This window comes from Phyllobates terribilis, unplaced genomic scaffold (assembly GCF_046119375.1).
Source record: "Phyllobates terribilis strain yellow unplaced genomic scaffold, ASM4611937v1 Scaffold_35__1_contigs__length_13245226, whole genome shotgun sequence".
Classification (NCBI taxonomy): Eukaryota; Metazoa; Chordata; class Amphibia; order Anura; family Dendrobatidae; genus Phyllobates; species Phyllobates terribilis.
In genome coordinates, this window is record NW_027362795.1 from 11,998,715 (window position 1) to 12,014,756 (window position 16,042).

The window sequence follows — 16,042 nt, forward strand, 5'->3', positions numbered from 1 at the left end:
CCATCCCAAGCCCTGAAACACTGAACACGAGGTCGGTGAAAAACCTTTATTTCACAAGCAATCGGTTACATGGTGGCACCGCAGAAGCGGGTGCCCACACTACATAAAATACAATGAATGTATAAATACACAAACAGTTAAATATATAATATATATACATACATATACATACACACAAACATGTATTCTGAACCACAAAGGAGCAAGTATGTACAAGTAGAATGAGGCCAAGCATATAAAGCAATATACCTAGTGCAGCATGTCAATGGTCCTGGGGTAGCCTAAAAATAATAACAAGACAAGTGCCCAGAAGATGCTGGTTAGATGTTAGAGGAAGTATTCAACGTGAGGGCCAGGTCAAAACTTGTAGACAAGCAGACAAGATAGGTAATATGCCTTATACTTCTGCTCTACGTGGTCCAGGGTACCGAGTATGCGCCACGCTCTGTACCCTGGACCACTTAGGTAATATGCCTTCTATGACCTCATGTTCGGTGTTTCTGCTTTGGGTTTTGGCTTGCAAAACGCAGATTTCATTAGAATAGATTGTGGGCTCCATTAGCTGAGCCCCTAAGAAACACCCCCCCCCAGGTGACCCCATATTGGAAACTTCACTGCCTAAGGAATTAATCTAGGGGTGTAGAAAGTATTTTGAACCCATAGGTGCCTTACAGAATTTTATAGCATTGAGTCATGGAAATATGACATTTTAGTGGTAAAAATGTAATTTTTGTATTTGCTACAAATTTGTCAGGTACACAATGGTTAATAGGTGAAACTGAACCCCATAATTTATTAAATAATATCTCCTGAAAGCGCTGATGTCCCATATGTCATCAGAAATTAGTTAGCCCACACCTCAGGGGCCGATCATCATGTCATCATGACAACATCCGGGTGACCAGAGCTAACAAGTTATTTAGGTCATGTGCAGTGCATGATCTACCTAACTGGTGTCAGTGCAGCACCGACAGTTATAAAGCATAGCAAAGCTCCTGAATAATTAATATATATATATATATATATATATATATATATATATATATATATATATATATACATATATATATATAAACACATACATGCAGTTGTGCTCAAAAGTTTACATACCCCGGCAGAATTTTTCATTTTTTGGCCTTGTTTCAGAGAATATGAATGATAAAGTTTTTTTGTTTTCTCCACTCATGGTTATTGGTTGGGTGAAGCCATTTATTGTCAAACTACTGTGTTTTCTCTTTTTATATCTTAATGACAACCAAAAACATCTAAATGACCCTAAGCAAAAGTTCACATACCCTGGTGATTTTTGCCTGATAACATGCACAGAATTTGACCCAAATGGGTTTGAATGGCTACTAAAGGTAACATCCTCACCTGTGACCTGTTTGCTTGTAATCAGTGTGTGTGCGTAAAAGCTAAGTGAGTTTCTGGGATCCAGACAGACTCTTGCATCTTTCATCCAGTCACTGACATTTCTGGATTGTGAGTCATGGGGAAAGCAAAAGAATTGTCAATGGATCTATGGGAAAAGGTAGTTGAACTGTATAACACAGGAAAGGGATACAAAAAAATATCCAAGGAATTGATAATGCCAGTCAGCAGCATTCAAACTATGATTAACAAATGAAAAATCAGGAGCTCTGTAAAAATCAAACCACGGTCAGTTAGACCAACAAAAATTTCAGCCACAACTGCCAGGAAAATTGTTCGGGATGCAAAGAAAAACCCACAAATAACATCAGCTGAACATCAGGACTCTCTGAAAACTATTGATGTGGCAGTTTCAAGATGCACAATAAGGAGGCACTTGAAGAAAAATGGGCTGCATGGTCGAGTCGCCAGAAGAAAGCCATTACTGTGCAAATGCCACAATGTATCTCACCTAGAATACGCCAAACAGCATAGAGACAAGCCTCAAAACTTCTGGAACAAGGTAATTTGGAATGGTGAGACCAAAATTGAACTTTTTGGCCACAACCATAAACGTTACATTTGGAAAGAGGTCAACAAGGCCTATGATAAAAAGGACCACCATTCCTACAGTAAAGCACGGAGGTGAATCGCTGATGTTTTGGGGATGTATGAGCTACAATGGCACAGGAAACTTGGTAAAAGTTGAAGGAAGGATGAATGCAGCATGTTATCAGCAAATACTGGAGGCAAATTTGCACTCATAAGCCCGGAAGCTGCGCATGGGACCTACTTGGATGTTCCAACATAACAATGATCCAAAACACAAGGCCAAGTCGACCTGTCATTGGCTACAGCAGAACAAAGTGAAGGTTTTGGAGTGGTCATCTCAGTCTCCTGACCTCAATATCATTGAGCCACTCTGGGGAGATCTCAGGCGCGCAGTTCATGCTAGACAGCCCAGGAATTTACAGGAACTGGAGGCTGTTTGCCAAGAAGAATGGGCAGCTTTACCATATGAGAAAATAAAGAACCTCATCCACAACTACCACAAAAGACTTCAAGCTGTCATTGATGTTAGAGGGGGCAATACACGGTATTAAGAACTGGGTTATGTGAACTTTTGATCAGGGTCATTTGGATGTTTTTGGTTGTCATTAAGATTTAAAAAGAGAAAACACAGTAGTTTGACAATAAATGGCTTCACCCAACCAATAAAAATGAGTGGAGAAAAAGTTTTTTTGTTATCATTCATATTCTCTGAAACAAGGCCAAGAATGGAAAAATTCTGCCGGGGTATGTAAACTTTTGAGCACAACTGTAAGAGATTTCAAGAATGTGGAATGTTAATTGGAAGATATAGGAACTGCAAGTTGTCAGGCAGTAATGGGCAAGCTGAAAGGATATATAGGAGAGATGAATGTATGTGATCCCTATGGTATGTTGTTTCATTATTGTATGTACTGGTTTCTTGTTTTGTCAAAAAAAAAAAAGAACTAATGAAAAAAATCTCAAAAATGTATTGGATTAAAAAGAAAAAGACTAAGAAAAAGTCTTCTCCACTGTGTGGGTTCTCTGGTGCCTAATCAAATCTGATTTCTGGTTAAAACATTTCCCACATTCTGAACATGAAAAAGGCTTCTCCCCTGTGTGAGTTCTCTGGTGCTTAACTAAAGCTGATTTATCGTAAAAACATTTCCCACATTCTGAACATGAAAAAGGCTTCTCCCCTGTGTGAATTCTCTGGTGGCTAACCAAAGCTGATTTCTGTTTAAAACATTTCCCACATTCTGAACATGAAAAAGGCTTCTCCCCTGTGTGAGTTCTCTTGTGCTTAACCAAAGATGATTTCTGGTTAAAACATTTCCCACATTCTGAACATGAAAAAGGCTTCTCCCCTGTGTGCGTTCTCTGGTGCTTAATCAAATCTGATTTCTGGTTAAAACATTTCCCACATTCTGAACATGAAAAAGGATTCTCTCCTGTGTGAGTTCTCTGGTGCTTAACCAAAGCTGATTTATCGTTAAAACATTTCCCACATTCTGAACATGAAAAAGGCTTCTCCCCTGTGTGAATTCTCTGGTGGTTAACCAAAGGTGATTTATGGTTAAAACATTTCCCACATTCTGAACATGAAAACGGCTTCTCCCGTGTGTGAGTTCTCTGGTGCTTAACCAAAGATGATTTATCGTTAAAACATTTCCCACATTCTGAACATGAAAAAGGCTTCTCCCCTGTGTGGGTTCTTTGGTGCTTGACAAAATCTGATTTATGGTTAAAACATTTCCCACATTCTGAACAGTTAAAAGGCTTCTCTCCTGTGTGAATTCTCTGGTGCTTAACCAAAGCGGATTTATCGTTAAAACATTTCCCACATTCTGAACATGAAAAAGGCTTCTCCCCTGTGTGGGTTCTCTGGTGGATATTAAGATGTGCTTTCTGGTTGAAACATTTTTCACATTCTGAACAGGTAAAAGGCTTCTCCCCTGTGTGAATTCTCTGGTGCTTGACCAAAGCTGATTTCTGGTTAAAACATTTCCCACATTCTGAACATGAAAAAGGCTTCTCCCCTGTGTGGGTTCTCTGGTGGATATTAAGATGTGATTTCTGGTTGAAACATTTTTCACATTCTGAACAGGTAAAAGGCTTCTCCCCTATGTGAAGTCTCTGGTGCTTAACCAAAGCTGATTTATCGTTAAAACATTTCCCATATTTGGAACAAAAAAATCTATTGTCCGCTGTGTGTATTTTTTCATGTTTAAGAAAATACTTTTCAAGGGTAAAATTATTTCCATTTTCTGAACATGACAATGACTTCATTCCTTTATGAGCAGTTTGTTTTGTAATGCTTATTTTTTTATTTTGATTTTCCTTAGTAGTCGGTAATGAATCAGAGGACAGGAGCTGTTTCATAGGACTAGATGATAGATCTTTGCTGTGAAGGGATGATGGTATATCTGGAGTAATGGCATTCACTTCAATTGTATCCTGTGGGATCTCAAGATCATCAGATTTAAAAATTGAAGATGTCGGCTGTCCCTCTGATCTTCTGGTACAGTCATCTGCCAAGAAAAAAACAATTATTAATTTTGAATAAAATATCCCTGAAATTTATATTTTTGAACATTTCTACTTAAAACGTCTGTAGAAATGACAAGTTATTGACAGAATGACAGAGAAACGTGAAAACCTCATAGGATGAACCAGTAGAGCGTTGTGTCCAACTGTTTGTTCATTCTGCCTCCAAAATATGGAATAAGAAGCCATCAAAAAATGTTATGTAGGCAAAAATTATACCAATGAAAACTTCTTCTCATCAATAAATCAATCCAGCAAAGTCCGCTCTCCCAAAGTCAAATCTCCCCCTCGCTTCTGAGCCTTGCAGTGTGCCCAAACCACATTCAGCCTCCATGTATTTGGCATTACTATAGTGAGAAGAACCCACTTAATTTACGGTGTGTGTCTCCTGGAGCACAATCTGGACACTATGTGTTGGGTAATAAAATGGCCAATGTGCAATTTTCACTCTCCACCATCCATTGCGTGCTAATTTCCGGAAAGTGCCTGTGAAATCAAAATAATCGCTACGTCTATAGATTAATTCACTGAGGGTTATAATTTCCAAAATGGAGTCACTTTGTTATATCAAAGAAGTTGTCCAGTACTTTTTACAATTGCCCCAATGTCCCCCAATGTATTTACCCTGTGCCCATAAGTCTTTTTGTAATTACCTTATGCAGTCCTTCTTGCCTGTGAGCGGCACTATCTCTGGCCGCTCTCAGGCATCACGTGACCCCCGATAGCGTCACTCACAGGCAAGAAGGACAGCAGAAGGTAATTACAAAAATTCTTATGGGCACAGGGTAAATACATTGGGGTACATTGGTCAATTGTTAAAAGTACTGGACAACTTCTTTAAGGCTTCTGTAAATAGTGTGTCCAATCCCTGGGATCTGCTCCCCCGACGTCTGCTTCTGTCACCACCTTAATCATTCTGCAGGTAGCGCTGGTGATGGAGGAGACGTTGGAACCAGAAGCTCTGGGCAGCGCAGGCTCTGTCCAGCCACTAAGATTAGGGTGCCTGGGACCTGTAGTACCATCCAGTCTGGCAGTATGGGTGTGTGTGCTGTCCAGCTGGAGTAATCTGCTTCATCCAATCGGAAAGCACCACACCCTACTAAAGCTTATGGTATATTGCCGGAAGCTGCCAGATACAGCCTTGTTCTCCTCTGGTTCAGTCCTCTGTGCTCAGCTCACGGCTTGTGTATTTGTTTCCTGTTGTGACCTCGGCCCGTTTACTGACTACTCTTGTGTCTTCTGATTGGTATTTTCTCTGCCCTCCTGGTTCTGACCCGGCTATCTGACTATTCTTATTGGGGTTAAAGGGTGATGAGCGAGGCAATCCGTGAGATCAGGAAAATGGAGTATATAGCACCAAGTCTGTTCATGGTAGCCATCTTTTGAGCTGTCAGGTGACAATGAACAGTGCCCCCAATACATTGTGCCTGAAATATATTCCAGCAAGATCTGCATTCAGATAGCTAAATGGCGCTCCTTCTATACAACCTGTACAACCTTATATAGAATATTGTTGGATTCAAGAGAAGTTGGTAAATAGTTTGTAAGGTCCATTTGTTTCCTATTATCCTTTGTGAAGAATTCCAAAATTATCACCACATAAAGTGACACACGTCAGATTTGAAAATGCGCCCTGATAGGAACACAAAACTGTCTGCAGAAAAGGGTTAAATCAGAGTATTTTGGGAACTAACTGCTGCAGTCAAAAACTGTGACTATAGACAATAACACATCTACTGAAATGATCAAATTCAACAGTCTCCATCAGTAAGTAGTGAGTAACTAGTGGTGAAACCTCTCTGGGGTAATTACAGTATGGGGCTCGGTGGCTCTTGGGAATCTAAACTATCGTAAGGGCCAATATTTTCTGTCAGATGAGTTTCAAGAAGAAATATTAGACATTGAAACAGAACTTTTTATAATAGAGCAGAGATGAGGTGTCTTAAATGTAGACCTCGGGCATTGGGAAGAGGTAATGGAGACCTTCTTTTAAAGACTACCAGGGAGTTACAGACTCACATAAGTGAGGCAGGCCGATCCCACCACAATCAAACAAAATGAACCTGTAAAAAAAGACAGAATAAAAGATATGTTACATCCCCAACAACAACGTATATATAAGGGAGAGCTCCAACACTAAACCGGAGTCGCACTCATTTATGGTGGACCATTGGAGCTACTAGGAGTCCTGACCAGGAGAGTAGAGAAAGTATTAGCGCCCCCATTTCAGGAGAGATTGTGCAGGAATCTGAATTCCTTAGGAATGAAAACATAATGGAATTTATGACGTGGAGTGAATCCATGAAACCAGGGCTGGAGCCAACACATCTCCTGCAGGTGTGAATAAATGTATATTACAACCATCAGCCACGCACAGCTTAGAGATTTATCAAGATCCTGTTTGAAGTTAGTTGGTTTAAAAAGAAATTGAAAAGTCAGGATAAAGGGAAACTCTGTTGTTATTGTACAGAAATTCACACTTGGCCCTCACTGCACATTTAATGTTGTCGATCATAAAAGTGAAGTTTGTCCAGAAAGACTGGACCTGGTCTTGTAGGGACCATATGAGCACATTCAGCAGCACAGAAGGGAGAGAAGGTAGATTCATCCAATAAGATATCAGGGTTCTAGGAAGCCAACAGCATCATTACCCTCCGCTTTCTCTTAGAGGTCCATCATAATTTTGATTTTCTCACTTGTCAGCACATATTACATACTCTGCCATTTGGCTTTGCAGTTTACAGATCTGGGCAGGTAACGGTCAGCGTCTCCTAATCCCAGGCGGTAGGTGGATCCTCCAGGTTGTAAGTTCTACAGAAAATATCTTTTACAATTACACAAAGTAGTGTGAACATTTTCGGATGGAGGAAAATGTTGTGGTCTAGCGGTAAAATGGTGATCACACGATTGTGATACAACTGGACTACACCAGCGATAAAGCAGCCACAGCCGGTGACTGAGAAGAATCTGTGACTTGTCAGCATTTAGTGGTCGCTACTCACCTGGGTAGTCATATGTAGGAATCTCCTCTTTACACTGCTCATCACCCCTCACATATGTCTCTGTAGTATTAATATGGTTCAGATCTTCACCCTGAAACAAATATTGTAAACATGGAGAAGTCCCATCTATGATCAGCTCTAATCCTGCCATCTCCACCGTTCTCATTACACAAATATAAATACTGGTGGATAAAACAAGACTGAACACAAGACCTTCACAGCCGTCTACACATCATAGGGGAGATCTCATGACACCTTCTCTCCATCTACCTGATGATCCTGAGGAGCATTGGGATCTTCTTGTTTACAGTCATGTGGAAGAAGAGGATGGGGACATCTCTCTGGTGTTGTCCTCTTACTGGATAGATCTGGAGGAAACACATACAGGGACTGAATTCATTCTTTACATACAGAAAATTTTAGGCAGTGTGTATTTAGTCCGGTCTATTACCTGGTGATGTGAGGGGCTGTGGAACCTCCATCATGACGTCCTTGTACAGATCTTTGCGTCCTTCTAAATACTCCCACTCCTCCATGGAGAAATAGACAGCGACATCCTGACACCTTATAGGAACCTGACACATACAATGATATCGTCATCCCCCGATCCCTTCATAGCGTTACTGTATAATGTCCCAGCATTCCCAATAGTGTCACCTCTCCAGTCAGCAGCTCAATCATCTTGTAGGTGAGTTCTAGGATCTTCTGGTCATTGATATCCTCACGTATCAGGGGGTGAGATGGAGGTCCTGTGATTGGGCTCAGTGGTCTTCTCCATCCCTCAGACACAGGGTCCTGACAGCCCTCACTAGAGGTCTTCATCCCTACTGTGTAATCCTGGTTATGGAGAGACACATTAATAAATCTCACTCCAGACATTTCCAGAGTCCTCACCTCTCCAGTTCTGTCCATCTGTTATTCCCATAGATAAGAATGATGTAATGTGACGTCATCAGAATCTCTCACCTCTCCAGTAAGCCAGAAGAGGATCTCTAGGGTGAGGTGTAATATCCTCTCCGCCATCTTGTCTCTGTCAATATCCATCCTTGATAGGTGATTTAGAAAAATTCTCTTATATAGAAGATCTTCACTGAGAGGATCTGATATTGTAGAGACCTGAATGAGAAAAAGAGCCGATGTAACATCATAAAGAATTCTGTGTATTAATACAATTACTGGAGACAATAGAGGAAATATATCAGAAGATGTGTAGATGTTGTATTCTCTAGTCTTTTATGGACTGGAACATAAGTTGAATTGCTGACTTAGACATCTCCTCCATACTTCCAATCACTGGCTAAGTTGGCCACTGCTTCAGTAAGAATCACCCAGAAACCCAAGCAGCAATGGTATTTTTATTATTTTTACAATATTCTGCTTTTGTCCCTGACGTACTAATATAACCTATATATTTTAGGCCACAGACAACAAGTAGTTTCTTCCTCGGAGTCTGCAGCTCAATACGTTTCTTATAGACTCATCTTCCATAACGCTAATTCTTGTCATATTCATTACACGTGACATGAGAAATAACAACTTCATGATGAGGACGACATCTTCATCTTCTAATACCGCTCTAGAAACAAATTTGGCCAGAGTCAGTCGCTGACTACATCATCACCGGCCATCTATATGAATGTTTCCCGTCTTTCCCAGGTTATAATCTTTTAACACGTTAGATCTCATTTATAAGAGCTTGTTTGTAAGAACACCAAGACAGGAGTTATTTGATGCTAATGTCTCCATGTACAGTGATTTTTTTCCTGGATATCATGTTTCTAAAAGCATTTTCCTATAGGTTTCCATATATTACATGAAAAACACCAAAAAAAGAAAACCAAGTGGTTAATACATAAAATAAAATTGGGGTTGGCGGGACTGTGACAACATTATACTGTATGTTACATAGTTACATAGTTTATAAGGCCGAAAAAAGACAAGCGTCCATCCAGTTCAGCCTATTTCTTGTGCACTGCAGCTATTCCGCAGCGTTGATCCACGGGAAGGCAAAAAAAAAACATGCGGTATAGGCCAATTTACATCATTGAGGAAAATTCACTTCCCGACTCCAATCTGGCAGTCAGATTAAATCCCTGGATTAATTAACTATCACTAAGCATAAGATGTAATTTTATTCTTCTCAAGAAAGGCGCCCAGGCCTCTCTTGAACTCATTAAGTGAGTTGGACATCACCACTTCCTCTCCCAGAGAGTTCCAGAGTCTCACGGCTCTGACCGTAAAGAATCCCCTTCTATGCTGGTTCAGGAACCTCCTTTCCTCCAGACGCATAGTGTGCCCCCTCGTCTTTGTCACCATCCTTGGTATAAACAGGTCATGGGAGAGATCTCTGTACTGCCCCCTGATGTATTTATACATGTTTATGAGGTCTCCCCAAAGCCTTCTCTTTTCCAATGTAAATAAGCCTAATTTTGACAACCTCTCTGGGTATTCTAGTCCCTCCATTCCCTTTATTACCTTAGTCGCCCTCCTTTGTACCCTCTCTAGCTCCAATATGTCTTTCCTGAGCACCGGAGCCCAGAACTGTGCACAATATTCTAAGTGCGCCTTACCAGCGCTTTATACAGAGGAAGAACAATGTTCTCATCATATGCCCCTATTCCTCTTCTGATGCATGCCATGACTCTATTTGCCTTCGCAGCTGCTGCCTGACACTGGGCACTCCAATTTAATTTGCTGTTAACCAAGACGCCCAGGTCCTTCTCTATGTCAGATTTCCCCAACGGTTTCCCATTTAATATGTATGGGTGACTGCTGTTTTTCTTTCCCATGTGCATGACCTTACATTTATTGGCATTGAACCCCATTTGCCATTTTTTGGCCCAACTCCCCAATTTATCTAAATCCTCCTGTAGCTGTGCCCTATCCTCATCTGTATTAACTACTTTACAAAGTTTAGTATCATCTGCAAATATTGCTATTTTACTATGCAACCCTTCCACTAGATCATTAATAAATATATTAAATAATATAGGGCCCAAGACAGATCCTTGAGGCTCCCCGCTAGTAACCCTGACACACCCTGAGCTTACTCCATTGATAACCACCCTCTGCTTTCTATCATTCAGCCAGCTATTTACCCACTTGCACACATTATCCCCCAGACCAAGCATTCTCATTTTATATACCAACCTTTTGTGTGGCACGGTATCAAACGCTTTGGAGAAGTCAAGGTATACAACATCCACTGACTCTCCCCGGTCCAGCTGTGAGCTCACCTCCTCGTAGAAGGCGATCAGGTTTGTTTGGCAGGTGTTATGATGTGCTACAAGCACTAAGGAAAGAAAGGAGATCTGTCCCAACAATAGAACTAAGCTGGATCCCTACGATGTAACGGGGAACCTGATCCTGCGATCAGACCCGCTAAAGTCCTCGGCTAGTCTGAACGAAGACCTATAGATGTGAGGGAGGGATCCCTACAAGAACTAGGGACTGGGAGAAAGGTGGACACTTCCTAGCAGAAATTGTATCAGAAATAAGACAAACAAACAACATAGAACATAGAGGTCCGAAGACCCAGCAAAACTGACTGAGAAAGGCAACAGAGCACCAAGCTAGCTCAAGAGTAGAAATTACAATGAAGTCCAGCAAGGCCAGGAGGGCGGAGCAGGATTAAATAGGCAAAAAAGGTCATGTGATGAGCAAACTAGAAAAAACCTAACAGGAGAGTTCTAACAGTACCCCCTCTTCTAAGAGGATCCTCCGGATCCCCTAGGCCCAGGCTTATCAGGAAACCTCCTGTGAAAAGCTCTGACAAGTCTGGAGGCAGAAACATCATCTGCCCTCACCCATGAGTTATCCTCGGGTCCGAAACCCTTCCAAGCGACGAGATACTGCAAACTCCCTCTATACTGTCTAGAATTTAGGATGCGGGAAATTTCATATTCCCCATCCTCCACCACTGGAGGAACAGTGGCAGAGGCGTCACCATAAGACACATCAGCTCTTTTCAACAGAGAAACATGAAACACCGGATTAATCTTCCAGGAGGTAGGAACCTCCAACCTAACAGCAGATTGGTTAGCTATCTGAAGCATCTTAAAGGGCCCTACAAACTTGGGACCCAATTTTTTAGAAGGAATCCTCAATCGCAGATTCTTAGAGGACAACCAAACCATGTCACCAATAGCAAACAAAACCTCTTGCCGTTTCCTATCAAAGTACCTCTTAGATTTTTTGTTAGCCTCCTGAAGATTACCACGCACATCCGTCCAAACTCTCTCCAAATCACCGGAAAAACTCTCCTCCTCAGGCACAGCCGATACCAATTTGGAGAATGACCCAAAAGATGGATGTCTCCCAGAACAACAAAAAAAAGGCGAACACCCAGCAGTAGAGGATGTATGGTTGTTAAGAGCAAATTCAGCAAGTGGCAGAAACTCAGACCACCCCTCTTGATTGTCTGCCACAAAACAACGCAAAAACTGCTCAACATCCTGGTTCTTCCTTTCTGTCTGGCTATTAGACTCAGGATGATATCCGGATGAAAGCGACAAATGAACTCCCAACCTGTCACAAAAGGCACGCCAAAAACGAGCCACGAACTGAGGTCCCCTATCAGAAACAATGTCAGTAGGAACGCCATGTAGTCTGACAATTTCCTTGACAAAGGCCTTAGCGAGTGTCTTAGCGCAGGGCAGTTTGATGAAGGGAACCAAGTGACACATCTTGCTAAAACGGTCCACGACCACCCAGATGACCGTGAAACCCTCAGAGGGAGGAAGGTCAGTAATAAAGTCCATAGCTAGATGTGTCCAAGGTGCACTAGGAACCTCCATAGGGCAAAGCAACCCCGCAGCAGGAGCATGCGAAGACTTAGATCTAGCACACACAGTACATTGACGCACCCACTTAATGACTTCCTTCTGCCATCCAGGCCACCAAAAACTGCGACCCACAAGTCTCTTGGTCTCAGAAATTCCTGGATGACCTGCCAACCGAGACTCATGACACTCAACAAACAAATCTCTCCTAAAGGTCCTAGGCACAAACAACCTCCCATGGGGAGTGTTAGATGGGGCATTCTCCTGAGCTTTAAGAATCTCATCCTCCAAAACGGAGTCCAAAGCAGCAATCACAACACCTTCTTGTAAAATGCTCTCTTCCTCCTCAGCACCGACCATGGGAGAAAAGCTGCGAGACAAAGCATCAGCTTTAACATTCTTGGTACCCGGGATGTAAGTAACGGAAAAATTAAACCACGAGAAAAAAAGTGCCCACCTAGCCTGACGGGCATTCAAGCGCTTGGCAGCATCAAGATAGATCAGATTTTTATGATCAGTGAAAACCTGAATGGGAAATTCAGCACCTTCCAAGAGATGACGCCAGTGTTCAAATGCGAGTTTAATAGCCAGCAATTCCCGATTACCAATATCGTAATTAAGTTCAGTCTCAGAAAATTTTTTTGAAAAAAAGGCACAGGGATGTACTCCGACCCCCACCGAAGAAGCATCAACCTTGACCAAAAACGGCTTAGTCACATCAGGCAGCATAAGGATGGGGGCAGAGCTGAACCTCTCCTTTAGAAACACAAAAGCTTCAATGGCCTCAGAAGTCCACTGAACCGTATTAGCACTTTTCCTGGTGAGATCGGTCAGTGGTTTGACAATAATAGAATTTTTTTTTATGAATTTTCTGTAATAATTGGCGAAACCCAAAAACCTCTGTATCGATTTCAAGCCAATAGGCCTAGGCCATTCCTGCACAGCTTGAACTTTAACCGGGTCCATCTCAAAACCTTCACTGGAGATAATGTAGCCCAAAAAACTAATCCTCTGTACAGCGAACTCACATTTCTCTAGCTTAGCAAAAAGCGAATTGTCAATTAATAACTGTAATACCTCACGTACGCTCCGCCAATGAGACTCCAGATCAGGCGAATAAATCAAAATGTCATCCAAATACACAACCACATTTTTGCCGATCAAAGGTCTAAGGATGTCATTAATAAGATTCTGAAAAAATGCTGGAGCATTGGTAAGACCAAAAGGCATAACCAGATTCTCAAAATGACCCACAGTAGTGTTAAAAGCAGTCTTCCATTCATCACCCTCCTTCATGCCCAACAAATTGTATGCCCCCCAGAGATCAATTTTAGAGAACCACTTGGCCCCCACTAACTGGTTAAACAAATCAGGAATCAATGGCAGTGGGTAAGGATTGCGTACAGTAATTTTATTAATCTCGCGAAAGTCCAGACAAGGACGTAAACCGCCGTCCTTTTTTTTAACAAAAAAAATTCCAACAGCCACAGGAGACTTGGAAGGCCTAATGTGACCGGCGGCCAAGCTTGACTGTATGTATTCCTCCAAAGCCTTTCTCTCAGGAATAGTAAGATTAAATAAACGACTTTTAGGAATAGTCGCTCCAGGGACAAATTCAATGGTACAATCATAGTCTCTATGGGGAGGCAAAATTTGCGATTCCTTCTCAGAAAAAAGTTTCCAAAAATCCTGAATAGGTACAGGTAATTCCCCTTTATCCACAGCAGCAATGCGCCCGTTACAACACTTGTCATAACACTTAGGGCTCCAGGACTTAATTTCATTGGTAGACCAATCCAGTACAGGATTGTGCAATTTTAACCAGGGTAACCCCAACACTACTGGAGAAGGAAAATTATTTAATACTACCAAATCCAAATTCTCTTGGTGAATACCATTAATAGTGAGGGGAAATTCATAAACCTTGTGAGTAACACTCTTTAAGGGAGAGCCATCGACAGAAACCACGGCAATAGGGGATGACAAAGGTTTGGGTTTTAATTTAAGTTTTTCCAAGAATCCCCCATCAATCACATTCAGAGTAGAACCACAATCCACAAATACCCGAAATTCAATTAATTCATCCTGAGCAGTGGTAGTAGCAGAAAGAAGTACACCCTTAGTATTTAACCCCTTAACAACATCTGACGTACTAATACGCGTCTGTGCCCTGGGACTTAAGAGCCAGACCCGTATTAGTACGTCATCGCGATCGCGCGCGCACACAGGCTGTGCGGGCGCGATCGCCGCCGGGTGTCAGCTGATTGTCACAGCTGACACCCGGTACTATGTGCAGGGAGTGGTCACGCACCGCTCTCAGCACATTAACCCCTGTGATGCTGCGATTGAAGTCGATCGAAGTCAATCGCAGCATTGCGGGGGCAAGGGGAGGTGATCGCCGATACTCACCTCCTCTTCCGGCTTCCAGCGCAGTCTGCAAAGGCTTCCCGGGTGTTGCCATGACGACCCGATGTCGTCATGACAACATCCGGTCACCAGACAGCAGGAAGATTGTTTGGACATGCGCAGTGCATCTCCAAACAATCTTCACACTGTGCCCCGCTGACAGCCTGCATGGCATAGGGATGGTGCTCCATTCCTATGCCATGCAGGCGATCAGAGAAAAAAAAGTGAAAGTCCCAGAGTGGGACAAAGTAATAAAGTGTATAAACTGTCTGAAAGTGGAAAAAAAAAAAAAATTGCAAAAATATAAAAAAAAAATAAAAAAAATTATCCACCAAAAATAAAAATATAATGTACCCATCAATAATATTATTATAAAAAAAAAAACAATAAAAGTACACATATTTGGTATCGCAGCGTCCGGAACAACCTGACCTATAAAACTGTCCCACTAGTTAACCCCTTCAGTGAACACGGTAAAAAAAAAAAAAAAAAAACGAAGCAAAAAACAATGCTTTATCACCATACCGCCAAACAAAAAGTGGAATAACACGCGATCAAAAAGACGCATATAAATAAAAATGGTACCGCTGAAAACGTCATCTCGTCCCGCAAAAAACAAGCCGCTCCATCAGCCAAAAAATAAAAAAGTTATAGCTCTCAGAATAAAGCGATGCTAAAAAATATTTTTTTCTATAAAATAGCTTTTATTGTGTATAAGCGCCAAAACATAGAAAAATGATACAAATGTGGTACCGCTGTAAACGTACTGACCTGAAGAATAAAGCTACCTCATCAATTTTACCACACGCGGAACAGAATAAAAAAAAAACAAAAAAAAACAATTCCTGAATTGTTGGTTTTTGTTTATTCTGCCTCCCAAAAATCGGAATAGAAAGCGATCAAAAAATGTCACGTGCCAGAAAATGGCACCAATAACAACGTCAAGTCATCCCGCAAAAAAACGAGCCGTCACATGACTGTCTGACAAAATCTGGAAAAATTATAGCTCTCAAAATATGGCGATGCAAAAACTAGATTTTACAAAAAATGCGTCTTTTAGTGTGTGACAGCTGTCAGTCATAAAAACCCCATATGATTCTGGCATTGCTGTAATCACACCGACCTGAAGAATAAACTCGTCTAATCACTTATACCGCACAAGGAACGGCGTCAAAAATAAACTCTTGGGTTAGGATTGGGCTAGGGTTAGGGCTGGGTTTGGGGCTAGGATTGCGCTGGGGCTAGGGTTGTGCTGGGGCTAGGGTTGTGCTATGGTTAGGGTTGTGCTAGGGTTAGGGCTGGGGTTGGGATTTTTTTCAAAAGTAAGAAAAAAAGATGACGATATGGTGACTAGTGTTGAGCGCA

At 41.8% G+C, this 16,042-nt stretch overlaps 1 protein-coding gene and 1 pseudogene across 2 annotated transcripts in view; one reads left to right on the top strand and one right to left on the bottom strand.

The window, feature by feature from the left end:
• LOC141182657 (uncharacterized) overlaps nt 1-16,042 on the top strand; it is a 1,085,038-nt pseudogene that overhangs the window by 587,855 nt on the left and 481,141 nt on the right.
• The window catches only part of LOC141182646 (uncharacterized), a 359,124-nt gene continuing 345,749 nt past the window's right edge, over nt 2,668-16,042 (bottom strand). The window contains exons 2-7 of one of the 2 annotated variants that reach the window (XM_073660808.1): nt 8,457-8,606; nt 8,148-8,327; nt 7,942-8,065; nt 7,761-7,858; nt 7,491-7,581; nt 2,668-4,472 (exon numbers count right to left, since the gene is read on the bottom strand). In XM_073660808.1, coding sequence (XP_073516909.1) covers nt 2,953-4,472; nt 7,491-7,581; nt 7,761-7,858; nt 7,942-8,065; nt 8,148-8,327; nt 8,457-8,534 — 2,091 coding nt within the window. In that variant the 5' untranslated portion in view covers nt 8,535-8,606 and the 3' untranslated portion in view covers nt 2,668-2,952. The remainder of the gene's footprint in view (nt 4,473-7,490; nt 7,582-7,760; nt 7,859-7,941; nt 8,066-8,147; nt 8,328-8,456; nt 8,607-16,042) is intronic. The other variant, XM_073660807.1, reaches the window with a different exon arrangement.